The sequence below is a fragment of the Phalacrocorax aristotelis genome, chromosome 6, assembly GCF_949628215.1.
Source record: "Phalacrocorax aristotelis chromosome 6, bGulAri2.1, whole genome shotgun sequence".
Classification (NCBI taxonomy): domain Eukaryota; kingdom Metazoa; phylum Chordata; class Aves; order Suliformes; family Phalacrocoracidae; genus Phalacrocorax; species Phalacrocorax aristotelis.
Window position 1 is genome coordinate 4,937,452 of NC_134281.1, and position 20,382 is coordinate 4,957,833.

The 20,382-nt window shown below is 41.0% G+C and overlaps 1 protein-coding gene across 2 annotated transcripts in view; it reads left to right on the top strand.

Moving 5' to 3' along the window:
* Window positions 1-20,382, top strand: part of PDZRN3 (PDZ domain containing ring finger 3) — a 148,085-nt gene that overhangs the window by 113,008 nt on the left and 14,695 nt on the right. Inside the window, exons 1-3 of one of the 2 annotated variants that reach the window (XM_075095639.1) lie at window positions 475-769; window positions 17,092-17,345; window positions 19,828-19,915. In XM_075095639.1, the coding sequence (XP_074951740.1) occupies window positions 701-769; window positions 17,092-17,345; window positions 19,828-19,915 (411 nt within the window). In that variant the 5' untranslated portion in view covers window positions 475-700. Of the gene's footprint in view, window positions 1-474; window positions 770-17,091; window positions 17,346-19,827; window positions 19,916-20,382 lie in introns of those variants that run through there. The other variant, XM_075095638.1, reaches the window with a different exon arrangement.

Genomic DNA, 20,382 nt, shown 5'->3' on the forward strand with positions numbered 1-20,382 from the left:
GGATAGGGATGGCCTTTCTCTGTTGTGTTCGTTAAACGCCTAGTGCAGTCATCTCCTGCTGTAAAGGTGAGGCTCTCAGATACCACCGCAGCATGAGAGAAAAATAAATGCCACTGAGCATGTTCAACTTTGCAACAGCCACTGCAGAGTTTTATACCATTATACCATTTCATTGTGACTTAAATTTAAACTGTACTTCTAGCCTGCTTAAATATGTTAAGAATTATCCTGAGGGACCATCGTAAAACGTAGTCATGTTTATTTGTAATTGCTACAAAATGGTTTACAAAATTGTTAGTGTCTTTTATTATGCCTGCTACTGAAGCACTTGCCTGCTAATTAGAGAAATTTCAGCTGTCATAGCTGGCAATTACAGCTTCTGTATCACTGTCTGTTATGAATAGTCAATGAGAGCTGATTAATATGCATGAGTAGCAGTATATAGCGTGTGCATTGGAGCACAGTGCTGCAGCCGGAGCGGAGCGGCAGAGGGAGTGCTGTGTACTGCCAGGGAAGGAGGGAGAGCACGACAGAAAAGAGCACCGTTGCTCTGCAGCCCCCTGTGCGATACCACCGCGAACTGTTGCAGTCCAGCCGACCCACCGAGGGGTCTCAAGGATACCTGCATGCGTGCTTGTTATCAGAGATTTCTCTGGCTGACCTGGTGAATAAGAAGATTATTTCTGTCGCTCATTTAAACATGGGATGCAGTTTGTGCACTCTACAGAAGCAAGAAGAACAGTACAAGTTACTGTATGAAGTTTGTCAGGTAAAGAATGAGATTTCCTTTCTAAAAGCAAATCTTCTCTTCTAGGCTTGTAACCACTGTTAACGACAGGGAAAATGGAATACCAAAACCTGCTTATATTAGTGGAAATGAAAGGGGGTTTGCCTTATTTGATACGTGTACGATAATGATTATGTTTTTATGATGTACCTTGCAGACCATCAGATATTTAAATGTATGCTGTTATACATCAAACTTCTTAGAAAACTTTACATCACAAAATGGCACTCCAGTATGTATTAGGCAAAATTTCTTGACAAGGGTCTTAGCTTGGTCACATGCTCTTTGAACAAGTTAGGAAAGACGTGCAGGGAGGGTTTTCTGTCTGTTCAGACACTTCTTTCTGTGCAATGCACACATTCGGTGCTCAGTCCTGTCTTTTAAGTGCCTTTTCCTGCCAGTGTAAGTTTATGCCTAGTAGTTGTAGTTTTTGGGCCTCTGCACGTAGAAATACCAGCTAACAAATTATTCATATTAAGCATGTGATAAGTTTTCTAAGAACATGATAATGCACTAACCTCTATTACAAAAATGTTGTTTCTTAAGTTTCTTTTCCCTTCTGTCTGTATTGCCTCCCTCTCTGAAATTCCTTACTCTGTCAGATCTGAAGTATGATATGGACCAAAACAGCATGATGGACCCATGCAAAGCAATGGCCAGGTGTTTAGGCACATACCTGCTGAGCTCTTTTGAAATAATCCTAGGCAGAAAGCTTACAGCTAACCTCTGCAAACGTGAAGTGGGTTGTCTGTACAACCACTCCAGATAAACAGAGACTACCCAGATCCCCCAGGCTGTACTTCACCACCTCGCCGTTCCTAAGGCGGTTTAGAATAAGTGACAATTAAGACCCCCGGTCACAGGCGCGTCGGGCCGGTTGGCATTTCCCAGCGCTGTCGTGTTGCGCGCTCGCCGGCAGAGGGAATTGCTCAGCAGCAGTGCCCGGCAGGGAGAGAAATCCTGTGCCTTTGCTGCGTTACCACCTGCATCTGATCCCAGATACTGATGTCACGGACAACAAAGTGAATAAAATATGTGGTTTGTATGTTATGCTAGTAGAGAAGTGATTAAATTTTAAACACATAGTTTTGATCTAATTCTCTCTCACTCACTCACCCAAGGGACGCTGACGCTTTGTGGAAGGAAAATAACTTGTGAGAGCAAATAGGAAGACGTGTTTACTGTCATTTCTATTTATACTGACTCACTTCCACTTGCTAAGCTGCTATGCACGCAATGGTGGGAAGAATTTGAGAGAAAGGTCATCAGATTTCTCGGCCGTTATTCTGTACCGAGAACTAGTTTCAGGTGCTGCCTGCAACCGCAGACCTGGTGCCAGGTATTGTTTGTGGGAATCCTCCGGTCAGACCAAGCAGTGGCTGTGCTGACAGTTACTTATCCCCCACGGTCGCCAAGTGTTTGTGCAGCCTGGGTTTGAGGACCACCAGTGAGTCCCATTCAGAAGTGCAACAACCAGAACAAATGGAGACAGCAAAAAAATCATGAATATTATGATTGTTTAAAAAGCTTGCACGTTTCTTGTTGCGAAATGAAGGCAGCAGAGAACCTTTGCAAGTTACTGACATCTAACAGATGCAGGACAACATTCTTTAAATACGTGTCCTTAAAAACGGTCACAGGAACAGTCCCACTGATATCTGAGATGACTAAACTATCCAGCGCTGGCTGCAGGTGCCGATCTCCAGCACTACTTTGGATTTAGAAACCAACCTGCGAAGTGCTGCACCCTGGTTTCAGCAATGCGCAGAGCGCAGTGCACGGCACCCGTGATTAACTTAAAGCGTGGAAGTCCTTTGGGGAAACGTGGTTGGAATACCCTCAGCTTCCACAGAAGTGAGAGGTGCATGTAATCCTATAAAACTGGGATTTCTAACATAGTAAAACCTGAATTATTTAAGACTATAATCCCTGATTATTCCAGAATATAAATTATCATGCAAAATTATTTTAACAGGGTGCTACTTTGATTTCTTTGCTTCACAAGATAGGTGGGAGGGAATTCTATAGCTTAGGGAGTACATCCAGATAATTAAATGTCACCATAACTATAAAAATACATCCTCATGTAACCTACACATAAGAGCAATCACTTAAAATTTAACAGTGAGGGAGATAAAGAATCATTTTCATTTAAAATAACAGCATATAAAAGATGAAAGTTTCAAAATATGCTAGCAGTAACAAATACCTCTTAGAGTGGTTTTATTTTGTATCGTCCATGTAACCCTAATATCATGTGATGACATTGCCATTTCTGAGAGAACTAAGAGAAGCTTTTTTTAAAGTCTGAGTTAGACAAAATTTGCATAACTTGGTTTTAGGAAATATTGAGCATTGTGACAAATAAATCTGCTTAGCCTTATTTTTTGAAAGTTCATGACTCTGAGACGTAGGAATTCAGAAAACACTTGCAAGAATTATAATAGTACATAACTGCACTTTCTCTATTAGGCCAAGAGCTTTAGTGTGCCTGGGAAATTAATGCTTCAATAAATTACAATTCCAGAAGGTCCGGTACGTCTGGCTCCGTAAGTCCTCATAACAGAGAGCACAAAGAGGATCAAATATACCAGGGCTCAGGCTTTATCCCTTCCTCATCCATAGATAATTCAAAGAGATCCTCTTCATTAAGGGCTTTGGCACACTGCCTACAATTTCTTTTTGGGCCGCTGTGAGCTTAATGATGCAGAACAATGGTCTTCCCTCTTGTTGAACACATACCTTATTGTACCTTTAATCACATAATAAAAACCAAATTAAGACACCTCGTCATTAAAGTCTATAGTAGCTGTGCATATCAATGCTTTGTATCGCAAATACAAAGGGGCTGTGGCAGCTTGAAATCTTGATGCAGAACAGTGTCACCAACGATAAGTGTGCTTGTGGCAGCAACGCGATGCATATAATATCTTAGATGCATCCCAAGGTTTACTTTCCAGTTGCATGCAGCATATGAAATGATTATATGCTATTAGATTTTAGGTTTCTTAGTTAAATGGAAATTTTCTTAGGAAGATTTTAAAGGTTATGAAAATGGAAGCAGAAGGGGGAAGAAAGAAAAGCAGAAAACTGAGAGAATGTTTCAGTCCAGGTTTCCAGTCTGCTTTTCTCAATGTCATCAGCTCCTCGACAGACAACAACAAAAATCAGGGCTTCTCCCTTTGTAGGAAAATTCCTTGGGGACCAAAAAGTAACTTCCATTGAAGGAAACTTCTTGAAGATTGAGTCATCTGAGGTAGAGCTTTTGAGTTTGTAAAATAGAAAAAAAAAAAAGATCAGGACCTCAATTTAAGAAACTTTCTGAGTACCTGTTTCACTCTAAGCACGTGTTTACACACAGTTTAGGAGGGAAGCACACAGTGAAATCATATCCTACATAGACGCTTAATAGTTCCAAAGATAAGAACATAGAGTTTTAAATCATGGATGACTCTAAACTGGATGGGCAATGCTCAAAGCTGTTCCCTAGGATTCAATATGATGGAGTTCATCCAATTCTCATGGTAGGAAGATATCGTAAAAACAACCCATCAAAACTGGCACTTCCAGCTAAGAAATCATGCGATAAGTGCGTATGGAGACTAACGCCTTCCTCCCAGCTGTCCCTCCAGAATAAGGATAGAAACGCTGGCAGGAATCAAGCTCACGTTGCCACTGCCCTTGCTTCAGATGGTCCGAGGTCAGAAGATCTCTGCCTCCGTGATTGTTGAGCTGGCACCTTTTACAAATACTAAAGTTCATATATAAATAAACAGTTGATGCAATGACCTTTTAGTGTTTTAGTAACTTGAAAGCCCCGTTCACATACTCTTGGCCTGGCACATCTCTAAGACAGCAAAAATGGGAGTGTTGGTAAAAACAATAGTGGGCAAGCTAGATTTCTCTTTTAAACTAGGCTGAGATACCATGCAGCCAAGGTTACATAAGCACCGAGGTCAGCATACAGACTGCTGCTCTAATGAGAAGACGGTAGCGATGAGGAACTAACCGACACTATATTTCATGGGCCACTTCCAGCAGCATCACTTGTGAGGAGAGTATTCCTTCAGCAGAACTCACATACAAACCAGTTGCACTGAGCTGGTCACTGATGCGGTTCCTTTTGCCATCAGGATTCCATCCACACGTTTACACTTGCAAAAATTAGACTAAAGTTATCAGTCATTAAGAAGGCCTGATTCAAGGAAATGGTCTAGCTCAACTTAAACCTACTGAGCGATGATGTTATCCTAAATCAGGGCCAGAATGAAGCTTACCAAAACAAACATTAAGGAAAAAAAAATTCTAATCAAACCTGTAAGATTTGGGAAACATAAACAATTGCCTCTGTACATACACTTTTCACACCCTCAAATGCAACTGGGCGGCCGGAGAATTAGTTGGTCAACATTTCAGTAGTTTTCCATGTTAAGATCCAACTGGTTGTGCCAATTATATTAAACTGCTCTACTTGAAATACACTGTATAGCTTCAGATACTCTGTACGTACACTGCCTGTGCTGCAGCTGAAATTAAGAATAGCACTGAAGTTATATTCTGTCACTTCACTACCATTAAACTTGACCTCAATAACAGTTGTGAACCTATCACACTTACTTCAAAGTAGTCATGTGTTTGCTTAAACAAGATGTTAATTCCAAGGGCTTTGTTGTAGACAGGGTTTTCTACCGCTGAGCTAGTGCAGCTGTAGAAAAACTCCGCTTGACAGACTGGAGACTCATAATCTTCAGAAAACTGCCCTTTAATGATTGTGGCGCCTGTCTGTGGCTCAGAAGTCCCCTTTCTTAATTAGACATTTACCAGAAACTGGCAATTGAAATTTTCCTCTTCACTTGACGATGAATAATGCAATACCTCTGTTAGGATTTCTCTGGAAGATGCTCTTTTATTGCATTTTAGAGGAATATTTTCACCATTAAAGGGACACAAGCAAGGTGTGATATGAAATAAACAAAATGCCTAATGGTCACCTGTGATATAAATGGATGATTTGACCTCCTGTGCACCTGAAACATCTTACTGCTTCATCATCTTCCTAAAACCTATGGTGCTTTTCTTCTTTACATTGAGCAGACAAAATGCTTAACCAAAACTTTCTTTGGATCTTTTTTTTTTAAGTGATAAATGATTGAAAAGATGAGTTTTGTAATGCTTTACACTTATACATCTGTTTAATGCTATAAAGCAGGTGGCAAGAAGTCACAAGGGAGAAGGCACTAGGGACAATCACTCTGTGCTTTACTGTCACACGTCAGACATGGGCTGGGAAAAAGGAAACATATGGAGTAATGAAAAAGTGCAGATTTAATAAATGTGTTTTGCTGTGTTCATTAATAATGAAACAAAAGGTCAGGCTTCACTTTCACCACGACAGGACAACTCTACATACATCGGGATCGTTCCTTTCAGAGACTCATTGGGCAAGCAGATTCGGCTAGCCCTCCTGAACCAGGCAGCCAATTAAGGATTTGACAGGAGGGTGACAGAATAAATAGTATAAATTATACATAGATTTTAAACAAGACCACAATATCCAGTACTTTAAACAGTGACTTTTGAAGGAAGCCTTCCAGTTAATGCAGTATATCTTTAGGCAAAAAGCCAGAGGCCACCATCTAAAAGAAAAATGGTAAGCGTCATGGTAGTGTTTTCTTACTTGTGCCAGTCCAGTGATAATTCTGGATGTGGGCACGTTGTAGGGGATTGGACACATTGTCCACTGGCTCAGGAACTGGGCACTTCTCCATTTCATTCCTAATTGCTGGAATTTCTTCCGGCTTTACACTGAGACACCACCTTAGCTGTGTTCAGTAGCCCTCCATTTTTCAACCACCACCATCCATCTCCTCGAGAACACTTGAGAAATAAAGGGCTTCACAGAAAGAGTAATTGTACAACCAGACTAAAACCATATTTGGTTTACGCATTTTTATGGATCATGTGCATTTACACTGCGCGAATTGGCTTCTATAGCAACGTTTTAGAAGAAGTGAGCATTCATCTGTTGCATGATCACAGCTGGTAAGAAAGCCTTTTTAAACACGGCAGAGTTGCTTTCAGGGTGCAACAGAAGCGCTCGTACCTGTCCTGAAGGTATCTGTGTAACTGCCGTCAATTTTAGCAAAAAAAAAAAAGAAAATGAAGGTGTTTTTACCAGTAGCAGACAAAGAGAATTCTAGGCCATGGTCAAGCAGTGTGGATTGGAGGGGTAGAGTGAGGTGGTGGTGGGTCTTCTACCTACAGGAGACCTTGTGAGGTTTGTGTTCTTTAGCTGAGAACACTGCTCTACAACTGGAAGCAGATGGCCCAAGAATACGAAGCCTACTCTGCAGATCCCAGGTAGCCCCTGAAGGAGCAGGCCCTCTTAATAACAAAGCCGCCCAGATCTGTCACCGCCGCTGGGTTCCCAGATAGCAGCACTGGGAGGTTTCTTCCATCTTTTCTTGGCAGCAACTTCAATGACCCTCTTCAGCACAGATATCTTCAGAGCTCCACAATTGCCCTTTCCCTGCCTCACATCACTGAGACATTTGTGAAAGGGAGGGGAATGGGAGGGTGGACTCAGAAACTACAAGTTTATGAGCAGTAGTGCAGAAACAGGAATGTCGTGAATTGGAGCGATCTTAAACATGATGTCTTGGAGATCAGAGTTCAGCTTTCAGTTGTGGTGTCCTCATGTGATCTTGGGTAGATCGCTAACTTGGGTCTTTCTGCTTGGAGCAGGCTCTCCAGAGGAGGCACTGTCTTTAGTTCTGTGTTTGCACAGTCCAATATGCTACTCAAATAATATTAGTATTATTTGAAGGCCTGGTCTATACACCAACTTGTACTGCTCGGATTTTAATTGACATATGAGGTTAAATATTGATAGACTCTCAACTATTTGAGCTGCAGGTGCCAGAAGAGCATAGTGGGGGAAGCTGCCTCTGCATGTGTCTTACACTTACACCGTTCTCAAAGCACGCTCTGCATGCCACTGCTGGAGAAAGGTGATAGGTCTACAGAGACTTTTGGCCTGATCCAGTACAAGAATTGGTTTCTTTCATTACTCCAATTTAGCTTTACATTACACCCTCAACTAAACGGATTAATCTTTTTATGCTATTTACTCTCATTGTGTATTATTTTCAACATAAACAGAGAAATTCACAGGTTTTTAAAGAGTTCTCGTTCATTAAAAAAAGCTGTAATTTGCTGTACTAGACAAATACATACGCAGAGGTTTTGCCTCATAGGAAGAGCACGTTTGAAAAGGGCAAGAGCATTTTGATGTAACATCCCAGCAGAAGCAGCCCAAGGTGTCATGCTGGAGGTGTAGTTCTGTACGTGGGCAAATCTAGGGAATGAGAGAAAGTGGGTAATTGCACTTGCTGAATTCTGATCATTAGTAATTCATTATTATGTATGGCTCTCATTTGTACCTCACTCAGAACTATGATTGGCTCCCTCTGGGTCATGCTACTGAAATGGCAGAGCGCGTCGTTCAAAAGGGAGGGCCTGTAAACCTCCTGCTATGTTTTATGCAGACCAGGGTTGTTAGGCCATGAACAGATACCCAAAAGATCGCTTTTTTAATGCTGACAAAACATGAAAAAGTATTTCTGTCCTGCTATGGAGTCATTTAACATGATGAACGTGTATTTAAGAGAAAAGGGCTCCAATCGTACTCTATATAAGCAAAGTTTAAGAGTGTCAGAAGCCCCAGCATTACTCTCAATCTGTTTTCATTGAAGCAACTGATAAAATTCCCCTGTGATTTTATTTTGAGTCATGATACACAGGAACAGAGCCTGAGAATCCCACCAAAAGCAGGCACATTTTAGTATGCTATATACAGTACTGGTGCTGCATTGTTAATATGTAAATGTGCTAATTACTAGCAGAATAAAAATTCCTTTACTTCAAGGGTCTTTCTCCCAAGATTTTCCATTTGGAAGTTAATGGTTTAGAGAACAAATGTATTCTGTACTCTTAAGTAAAGAATTTTTCTTTGGTCTTAACTATTTTGTCATGGATGGCTCACAAGGCAGAAGGGAAATGCACACACATGGAAACAGTCTATTACTAAACAATATAATTCTGGGTTTTTTTGAAAAAGGGAGAGACTGGCCATATGAGGGAAATAAAAGAGGGATTAGATGGAACTGCAAGAAGAATTAACCCATATTTTGAACCCTCTTTCTCCAATTCCTGAGGAAAAGGGAGTTTAGAACATAGGCTTTTTGCTGCTCTAGTTTCTATAAAAATCTTTAAAGTTCTGCTGCTTTTTCTTAATATGCAGACTTCTTAAGAACTTGCTAAAGAAGTGAATCAGACCATAAAGAGTGTTTTAAATGGAGCACAGACGTCTGTAGTCTGACAGAACTAGCATTTTTATAGTGCACTTCCCAAGGATTTGCATGAATTTCTACAAAGAAAAGCTGCTTACTCATTCTTAAGCAAAAAAGTTTTTTCTCTGTGACATTTGTGAAGCACAGAAGAACCAACAAGCTGTACAATGCATACAAATGTTTACCATTCATGACATTAAGCCCATATAAATTAGTCTAACTTGATGGATGGAAAAATAATTTTCTTTTACAGAAACCTTCCTAGTTTCTGTTGTATACCACCAACTCCCAAAAACAGCGTTACACACTATTTGAGCAAAAATAAAGTACAAAATAATTAGAACTACACACAGTAAACTCTTACACACAGGGGATTTTCTGGCTTTCTCAACCTTTCAGTTAACTACTGCTGCCAGTGCCCAGAGTTACTGCAGCCATACTATTGCAAATGATGTTTGCACATGCTTGAATGCAGAACTCCTCAACTACATTCGTTGAGTGTCTTGCCTCATTCTCTTCTGCAAACCTCTTTCTACACGACCCTGTCATGTTGCCCTTGCATCACCTCTCCGGGTTTGCAGGGCCCCCAGGGGCTGGTGCAGATGGCCCCCCCCCACCTTGAGACTGAAAGTGGGAAACTGGGAATCAATATGAGGAACATCTTTCTTGTGTAAATAACCCAGGTGTGTAAATTCTGCTATCACAGGAGAAGAGAAAGAACCAATACTGGGTTTTCCTTAGACATTGCATCAGAGGGAAAGAGAAGTAGTGAGGGTAAACAGGAGGAAATTCTGTCCATGTAAACAAGTGGCACATTTTGATATACCTGAAAGCTCCCAATTTATGTCTGCCATCAACAAAGTGGCAATTAATTAGTCTTCTCTACCCACCCAGAAAAAGTAAAACATGTAAATAGCTTACTTTGCTAAATAATTAAACAGCAGCTACTGATAAAACGACATTTATGTAACAGCATGACTGTGTACTCTCTTATCAAAATACCTTCGTCATACCTCAAACAAAAATAAGTACATTTCTTCTAGAGTACAATTCTGTCATCTCAGTCACGGCTGCAAGTCCCGTTGGCTTGCACAGGAGGTCCAGCCTTGTCCTCCCAGCCTCCAGACCTCAGCCAGTTTTGGCCTGAAATTAGCATCTGAACAGCGGTAGTTGGCTCAGCAATTGCCGGAGGACATCAAGCCTCTCAGTGGAGTAGGTAACAAGAGTATTCTCTTGGTAAAGTAGAAGCACGTATGTGTGGTACAACACAATGTGAGAAAACCTGCCTTTGCAAAAGGTATCTCACTGGGATGTATACCCAGAATTAATCAAGGAGGAAAGGGATTTCAACAGGAGGGATGCCAAATGCCTTGCACAGCTCTTACAGAGAGAAGCTGTTGTATATCTAACACCTTATACACTTGCAGCACCGTAAAATTATATGGAAAGCCACGTCTTAGCTAGGTAGTGCAAATTCTTCACAAGCTTAAAAAGACGTGGTTTTTTTCGTTTTTTCTACTTTCTTGTTGATTTGCCCATCACTGATTTGTTCTTTCTCCGTCTCCAGTGGCCATGTGTACTGTAGCATCCTATACTCTATAATACACATGCATCCAGCATTAGATGATGCAGGTTCATAACGTGTTGCAGCTGACAAGCTACTGAATAAGTAGTCACAAAGCAAGAGAGATTTTAAAACAGACTCAGGAATGCCCTTGGGTCTTACCAAGACTGCACCCAGCAAGATCCTACTGCCTGGTTTTACTCTTTTATCTCCAAAGGTAGCACTCAAATTTTTCCAGCCTTTTTCACAGCTCTTAGAAGTTTGATCTTGTGTAGTCACATTGTATTTGTTCCTTTCACATCTCCTCACTGTCATGGGCTGTTCTTCAGCAGTTTCACCTGCTGTTGAGGGTTCAACAGCAAAGTTCATCTGCTGCTTCCATCTTCAGCCAGACAGAGCATATATTGCCATCTTTTTTTTTCCTTTTTATTAATTCCTATTTATTTTTTCTCACTATTTATTTCTTGGAAATAGGAATTAATGAAAGCCCCATGACTGAAATGAAAGTTTAAGACATCATTTCCATTTATTTGTTTGGTGGGACACTCCAACTGGATTTGTGTCATGGCCTCTCCTGTTACACCTTGTTGCATCGTCTCTTTTTCTCAATTACAAACATAGATCACATCTTACCTTAATTGACCATGACAGCGTTTTCCTTTCCATTATCAGAGGCTGGCCACGCCAGCTGAATGCTGATGGCATGCTCGGCTTCCCAACAGCTTGCTTTGCTGTTGTACTCATCTCTATTTCAGTCAGAGCCTGAACTAAGGCATTGCAAATGCAAAACTCCCAGTGACTTCAGTGAGCATCAAATCAAGCTCAGGTGACTATTTTGTTTTCATTCCAAGTACTAAAAGAAAAATTCTAGAAGACACTGACCTCCCGGACAGGCTTATGCCATGTTTATCTCTAGATTTCTTGTGCCGTTACACTGTAGATTTCAGGTAGCACGCTCTCTGCAGCCTACCTTTGTGCAAAAGAGTATGATGTACAGTACATACTATAAGCTACTATACTATAAATTAAAATAGTATAAATACTATTCCATCTCATAATCATTACCATAATTGATATTTTTTTCAAAACTCAAGCATCCCCTCCTTATATACTGTATGGTCTTAATTCAGAGTATTGATCTCTGTCTCGTGCAGTTGCTAAGCCTACTGTCTGGCTCCACCACCAATGTCATCAAGGTCCCTTCAGTTCAGTTGAACGACATCCACTTCAGTTTAACTACAGCTTTCTCCAGATTCAGTATATTTCCAATGCAAAGAAGGTCCAAAAGCTAAGCATTTCAACATTTCAGACAAGTTAATTTATCCATCTTTTTTGCCATGAAAGATCCCATTGTCTCTCTCACATGGCATGTGAGGTTCTTAAGAAATTACGCATATTTGTAGTTTTTGGCAGTCTTCTGAAGCATTCATATGGATGGATTTTTTTTTTCTTCTGTGTTATTTCAGATGTAACTATTTATAAGAAAGAATTCTGCTAAGCACGATTCAGCAGCATTAGGAATACAGTCTATGATTACAGAGCCACTTTGGCTTTTTTTAACAAAGTGAAACTGTATAGATGTATTTATTGGCTTCTAAGCGCTGGGAATAACGGTTTGTCAATTGTCACAAATTTTCCAGATAGAAACTAAACATCTTAATCAATATCATTTATTTGCTGAAGTTTCGGAAGGACACAAGATCAGCCACAAGTACTACTTCTACACACATACCAGGAATCAGGCCATTGAGGTCATCTCAGTATATTTTTCTTCCGCATCTTTTTTGTGCTACTAAAAATAAAATACCAATACCTGCTACTTTTTCTAGACAAAAAAGTAATTTAGCGCTGTTCCGCATAAGCAGGCTTGAGAATTACTAGTTTTCAGTATCCAAAGATTGTAGCATTCCCATCGTCATGTTCCTTCAACAGAAAATGATGTTATTGATGTGCTGGGATGGGAAATAGTGAAGAAAAAAAAAAGTAAATACAAACCATTCACTGCTTGGTATTTACCACATAATCTGGCAGTTACCACAGGTTTTTAAGGGCCCAGGTTCAGACAGTGCGATTTCCCTGCTGTAACTCACTTTAAAGCATATTTCTGCATCATTGTATGTTCTTCCGTCATTCCACGTTCATAATCTAAATGTTTAACAGCGATAGCTCTGTGTAACCCGTTAGCTCTGACTTTGTTCGCGCAGTTCTGAACACACCTCGTAGGGCAGCAGTCCGCCAGGTGGGCCAAGACAGAAACGTGCAGAGCTACAAGGATCCCACTCAGTTTGAGTTCAGGAATCAGTCTCTTATAAGAAGTCCACAGACTGACCCTGAAACCATTCGTCATGTGAACGGCTACTGTCCGGAGAGTTGTTTGCCTAATATGACGTGGGTGCTGCCATATTTCATGGAATTGTTAACTTTTAAAGGCAAAATCCCCAACTACATTTTAGCAGTGCATTAAGAAACCCATAATAATAATGGTATGGTGAGTTACGCTTTCATTTTACTATAGTCATTGCCATCATATCAAACCCATGATATAAAATTGCATATACATCAAATATAAATCCCCGTCTAGAGTTATTTATTTACCATGCTCTGCAGAATCCTAGTATTCTGGAAGGTCCGAGCGGAGATTGTTGAATACAAATACGCAGTGAAACGCTCAATTCTCGCTTGGATCCAGCAATACAAAATTAAAGGTTCTAGCAGAGCTGCCCTGATGCCATTACTTACAGCACTTTTAGTGTCCCTGCCCCCACGTTTTCTCCAGCCCCTCTGCTGGGGCTATCCTTGTACCAAATGAAGCAGAACAAGATGAGCACATGCTCCTCAACAGTCTGATTCACTGTCCGGTATCTACAGTTAAGCCACTGATGAATGGGCATTTGGGAAAACCCACACGTAGCAGTTCTGCCGTGGCTGCTGCCGGAGAGGGAGCTCGGCAGCCTCGCAGCCTGCAGTCGGCAAGCCTACGTAACACCGAGTCTCAACCAAAAGCCAAATGCCAGAAAGTCACAAACCTTTTCTCGAGAAGGTCCCCTTTCACGAAGAGAGGTTTTATATTAAAATTTATTTGGCTCCTCTCCCGCATTCTAAGATCTGGTCTCACATCCGTCTGCCTTGCTATGGAGCACTTCTCTTTTTTTCCCCACATTATCAACTTGTAGAAAACTCAGGTTACTACTTGGAAATAATTCCTGCAGTAACAATTTATGATACAGTCCAACTACTGCCTGTTCCCTGCATGATATCAACCTGACTTTGAAGTCATTACTATTATTTGTATAAATATAAATATATGAAAGCACAAAGAGGATGCCAGTGCACAGATTTGCAGAAATAAAATGTCCCAAGGAACCTAAACTAAAATGCAGGCCTGGACTAAACTGTCTGTAATCCAAGTTCATTGCCATATGGGGAATAAACTGGAAAGCTATCCTTTGAATGATTTTACCAGTTTTTAGCAGAAAGATGTAGAAAGCAGCTCCCATGAAAAGTTTCCTGCTCAAGAGTTATTCTGAGCACATTTCTGAAAAACACTACGCTGGCTGCAATTTGGACTCTTTCGATTGCTTGTTGGATTTAGTTGTACCAAAGGAAAAAAATTAGGATGCGCACAGTAAAATGCGCAACATTTAATTTGCAGCAAATGATAAAACTCGAACCATAATCAGCATTTCCTTTTTCCAGAGAAAGCATTACACTGAACTTAATTTTACAGCTGTACAAATTGTTTTAAAGTAATCTGCTCAATTAGGCAAGTTAATGATATTTAATTTGACCAGGCCAAACTTTACATGCAGTGCATTACTGTGAGCAATTGTGGTCAATACAACTGTTTGTGTAATGTAAATGTAATGCTAACACCTTCCATTCTCAGCTGGCTTAACAAAAAACCTGGTGTCATCGCCCCTCTAAGATAAACCAAAGATGACAGCACAATAAGTGTTATGTGCACAAGGTAATTCAGCAGGAATTTAGCCTTTTCAATCGATTCTGCACTCGAGTTAACCCTCTTTATTATCACCCAGCTTTTTGCTGTGGGCAATATATTAAGTATGGGCTAAATTCAGTTACTGCGCTGAGTAATGTTACTCGTCTAGTTGCCGCACTTGCTTTAATGGGGCTAAACATGGCACAGCACAATATGAACCAAGTGCTACCTGATACAAGTAAAAATATCAGAGTTTGGACATATATTTTAGAGCTTTCAGTCACATTCAAGAAGCCAATGTGGCAGAGTCACCACATTAATATACATTTCAGACATGTACAAAAATGATTAACGACAAAGTAATAGCCATCACTAATACCTGAGGCTGGACACTCTTGCATCTACATCCAATCAAGGCAATTCATTATTTTTATGCCTTAGAAAAAATACGCTACTCCTCCATGCAGAAGGCAACGGTTTCCACTGTGCAGCTCATATATCTGATTACAGATGTAGTAACGCGGTTTATCAAGTGAATAGCTGTCTGATTGGGAAGGGTAAATGCAAGACATCGTTCATAAGGAAAATATATAAACAAAGCAGTCCTCCTCATCAAGGAGCATACTACGATAGGGGTCCTCACTGTCAGTGCTGGCGGCATCTTCGTATCTCAAATTGCGATTTATCTCTACGCGTCAGCCAACGCTTGCCCCAGTCCAAAGAACACGGTAACAACTATACGACAGCGTGATGGTTTAGGATTGTAGTTTCACTATACGGCTTTCACTAACACATTGCTCTGAGCAGCTTCTCGTTAACGGGTTCTATTCATCCATATTAAAATGCCAACAGTTTGCAGGTTAAAAGAGAATAAAAACTTACTGGAGTAACCGGTGGTTGCCACTACGTTTGTAACATAGTTCTTTGCCTACAAGCCCACAGACCTTTTGGATTTGCAGATGTCTCAAACAGGCTGAATTTCAAAAGAAATCTCCATCTTGGGCTGGAAACAGCAGGAAGTGGGCACACATTCAGTCTTTTCACCATTCACCACAGTTGCCTTTTTTCAGTTCATTCCACATTGTCCATTGTGTTTAGCTCCCTTAAAATGACTCTCAATGCAGAGACACACAGAAATATCAAAATTTCTCATCCAAAACTCGAAATGAGAACTATGGTTTTGCAGCTTAATAAAAATTCTGACAAATATGACCTCGTCTCTTGCACAGCCCCTGGGTAGGCTTAGATACTTATGGAAGAAATCACTAGAAACCCGGTGAGGAAGGAAGGAAAGAAAAGGGAAGGAATTCAGAATGGCTAGGCTGTCAGGATGAAAATGCAGCCTGTTAAACAGTACTTAAAAAACCCATATATATAAACATGATTTACTATGCACAGAAATATAGCAGATCTCTTACAGAAGACCTAAAATTATAACCTTTTTGTTAGCCTTAGTGCTCATCACTCAATATCTGATTGCACATTCTTGAGACCCAGTTATGGGACGAAGCACGAGTGAAATGCAAAGCCAGAGTGGGCTGGAAGCGCTCAAGGGCTCTCTCTGGATCAGGAAGGACACCTCTGCTTGCCAAAGATTTGAAACCGTAAACCTTGCACTAAAACTAAATGGCTCATCTTGGTTTCGCTGCTGTGAACAGGAGCTTCGCTACTCCTTTGAGACAGGCGAGATCTGTGTTCAGATTCTCTCCTCAGACCCCCACCTTCCGTGGGCTGGCATATCTGGCACCAGTGGTTCTCGGCGGGGTCTCTCACTCATGTTTAGTAAAGGCGTTCTGTTTTGTGTGAGTGATTGCTCAGCCAGGAGGTGATGGTGGCAGGATCTGGGGTTGGGAAATGGCCAAGCTATACAGACAAAAAGTGATTTTGAAAAAAACACCCGTGATTGTTTTTTCCTTATTGTTTCTATTCCCTATCCCAGTACAGGGATCCCATCCCTAAAATGCAGGGGGTTTTATTGCAGTAAATGGGTTTCATCTGAAAAATTGTTTATCAGACACAAATACACAATTTCGTAATTTCATCTCTTATCCCAGTAGTTCTGTTCAGAAATAGGGTTAAAACATTAAAAAAACAACAACAAAAAATGAGAAAAATTACAGGAGAATCAATAACTTGTTTTGTTTGAACACAGGCTGAGGGATTTCTAATCTGCAGGAAACAAATGGGATGTTGGTTTGTACTTTAGCTCAAAGAGCGAGCCCAGTAGAATCTAACTAGCAAAATAAAAAGCAGAGCACAGGATTTGTAAAGTTACTGCAGTCAGAGGGGGAAATGAGAGATGCATAACACTGCATTAATAGTTCCTAGTACTTGCTGTATGTACCTGTAGATGGAAGCTGAGACTTATAAATGAACAGCCAAAACCAACAAGGGTATCCTCCACTTTCTGACTGTTTCTGTCATTGCTTTGCTTTCTTTCTTCCCGCAGGTCAATGGGAAGGACTTATCTAAAGCCACACACGAGCAGGCAGTGGAAGCGTTCAAAACGGCCAAGGAGCCCATTGTGGTGCAGGTCCTGAGAAGAACTCCGCGCACCAAGGCCTTCGCTCCTCCTCACGACTCTCAGCTGGTAGATGTGGGCACGCAGACCGATATCACCTTTGAACACATCATGGCTCTAAGCAAGATGGGCTCACCGACACCACCCGTCTCTGTCCTAGACCCATACCTCCTGCCTGAAGAGTAAGTAATGGTTTGTGAAGTCCTTGAAAATCCTTGCATTCCTTACTGCGGCGTGCTAGTAGTTGTTCACAAACTCACCTTTACTGGCTGGTGAACCTGTACTCCCAGAAGCAGCAGGATTCATACACCATTGAGCCACCACTCAAAACATTTTCCTTTTTTCTACACGCTAGCAAGCCATTACTCACATGAGTAACGCCACTGAGTCACAACATGGCCTCATAAAGCTCATTTTTGGCTGGCATTTGATGGATAAAGTTATTGCTTCTTGTAATTCCTCTCACTGCCTCTTTGGGTTGCTTATGTTTTAACTTTATTTTTTTATGGCTGCTATAAATTGTGTAATGCTAAGAGCCGCTACATTCTGTTCCAGTTTATTAATTACTTTATTATAACCCTGCAGCAATGTTACTCAAATAAATTATTTTCTAGGACTAAAATTACTTACCAGTGCTGTCATGGATGTTTTAGAATCAAATGTTAATTATTGTTAATGGTAGTTTGATGCTTTTGTACTTACAAATAAAAATGACAATTATCTCCTGGCATATACACACCACGCCCTCACACGCTGTTCAAGAGGAAAACGGCTCCCCAAGGAACCCATGCAAATTGCCTGTCATCTTGCCACACATCTCCACAAGGGAAAACGCAATAGAAGGGATTCTGAACAGCTCAGTCGCTGCGCATGAGAGACCATGATCTGGTCAATGCACAGCAATACCTGGCTTGGGGACAATCCTGTACGCGGTGAGGCGCAGTGCTAGCACGTGTCCTGGCTGTGCAGTACGGCTCTGGGAGGGCAGCCCCACAGAGAGCCAGGGCTGTGAACATCGGCACACAAACACACCCCAGTGCGCCTCTCCGGACATCCCTGTCGGAGCTCCTAGGAAATAGAGTTTGACTACAAACAGGCACCGATCCTGTACTGCTCCTAAGTGACTTACACGGCATGTTAACATGCACACATTCAGCCAGGAACTGGGCTTCTGTGCGCTTCTCTTATGGCTCTCAGTGCTGATTACTTGAAAGATGGTTCCATCAGATATTACTGCATGGCCACCTATTCCCAGCCCACTGAAAACTCAAGCACAGCTGCCTGTTTTAGGGAAAATGCTTGACAGAAAGCTAGCTTTGAGCTTGTTTGCAGTGAACAAGCAGCAGGGCTTAGAGCATTGAGGAGGGGACACACTTATTCCTAGAGCGCCTACACTGCATACCCCTGAACTCATCTGCGAGAGGGGTTTCAATTCCTGCAACTTTCCAACTGCAAAACCAAATACACGAGGAAAACGGCAAAGATTAACTCATAATGAACCATTTAGATTGGAACATGGCTGCATAATACTAGCTCAGTCCTTTCAAATAACTTCCTATTGCCTCTTAATCATTAGACACAGATTCCAACTGCTAACATCATCAGTGGCCTTACTTTTGCTGTAGATGTTGGCCTTAACCACGTAGCCTGCCTCCCGGCTATCCCTGCATGCAAGGGCAGCCAGGTAGCCATTCAGGTACGCTGTCACCCAGCACGTGCAAGCAAACAGTCAGTTTTTCCTAATGCTTCCTGTAACTTCTCCAAATCCCATTCAAATTAATCTAGCCTGCCTATAGCAACTTGGGTATCTTAGCCAATCAGCAGCTCCTCTTACTTAAATAGCCTCATGCCTACAAAGAAACATGCATATACTTAACAGAGAATTAAAGGGAGTTTACTTTCACTGCAGAAATAAAAAGGCAGCATAGCAAAAAGCAATCACAAGAGCATTACACCACTTACAACTCCCAAAGTACAGGCGGTGAAGCTGTCACAGAGCTCAGGCTGTAAAAAGCAGCATGCCAATAGTGAATGGCAATATGAAGAGTGGTGCATATTTAAATCGTCTTTAAATCATTATACACAGCCTGTTGCATTCAAATCAATCAATAGAATGCTGTTGATCCAAAGAGTTAGATGGCAAATTATTTTTATAATACTTAGCAATTTGATACAATTTTGTGTCTTTAGGGCACAGCAAAAATACCAAAGTAGGCAAGGATTATTTTACTTGCACATCTGCTAATAACCTGATCTTATAAGTAAATAATCTAGTACTGCCCCCCATCTTCCCTGGCACATATCTGCCCACGTAACTGTCACCAGGTACCCCACAGCCTACTTTGCCACTATTCTCTCTGCATATTTTTTCCCCAAGTCAGCTTTACATTTAGAGAAAAATCATCAATAAATGCTAAGACTCTTGACAAGCCTCTCATTCATCATCAGGTGCCAGATGTTTTAGACTCCTCTTATAATACATGCAATTTTTGTTTAATACATTTATTGGTGTAAATGGTATAGTCTATACAATTAACCACACGCAACTTCTGGGTTTGGTTGTTAGTCCATCACGTTCACAATGACTTGCTATAAGCTTGGAATGGATTCATGTACTAACTAAGGTACCGAGGCCTGTCCTAAAATACACCCTTTTTTTCCCAGCCATCCATCAGTGCATGAATACTATGACCCAAATGACTACATGGGAGAAATTCATCAAGAAATGGACCGAGATGAGTTGGAATTAGAGGTACTTAGTCTTTAGAAACTATTTCATTTACTGGAAGTTTTACATGTACATATCGTGGTCTTTGTATTGTATATAAAAGTGAAGAGACATTTCAAAGCAGTTATTTGGAATAACATTGCTCATTAGTTACATTGCAAACCTTCCTGATGCCTTTAGCAGTGTATTTAACTGTGTGCCATGGACTGGTGAGCCAGATCTTCAGCTAACAAATTAACAGAAATAATGAAGTCATTGATTCCATTAATTGAATTCTGTTTAACTATGCTGATTTAGACTTCCTGAAAATCTGAAAGACTTCGCAAGTTTGCTGTGTGGCAGGACCTGTTCCACAGAGTCACAGTAAAAATGTATGAGTTTCCCTTAAATATTCCCCAGCTGAGAAACAGATGTTCTTGATCATATAATTTAGAAGTATTTTAAGTTTACAAGACAAGACCAGAATAGATATGCCACTATACCAAGCTGTT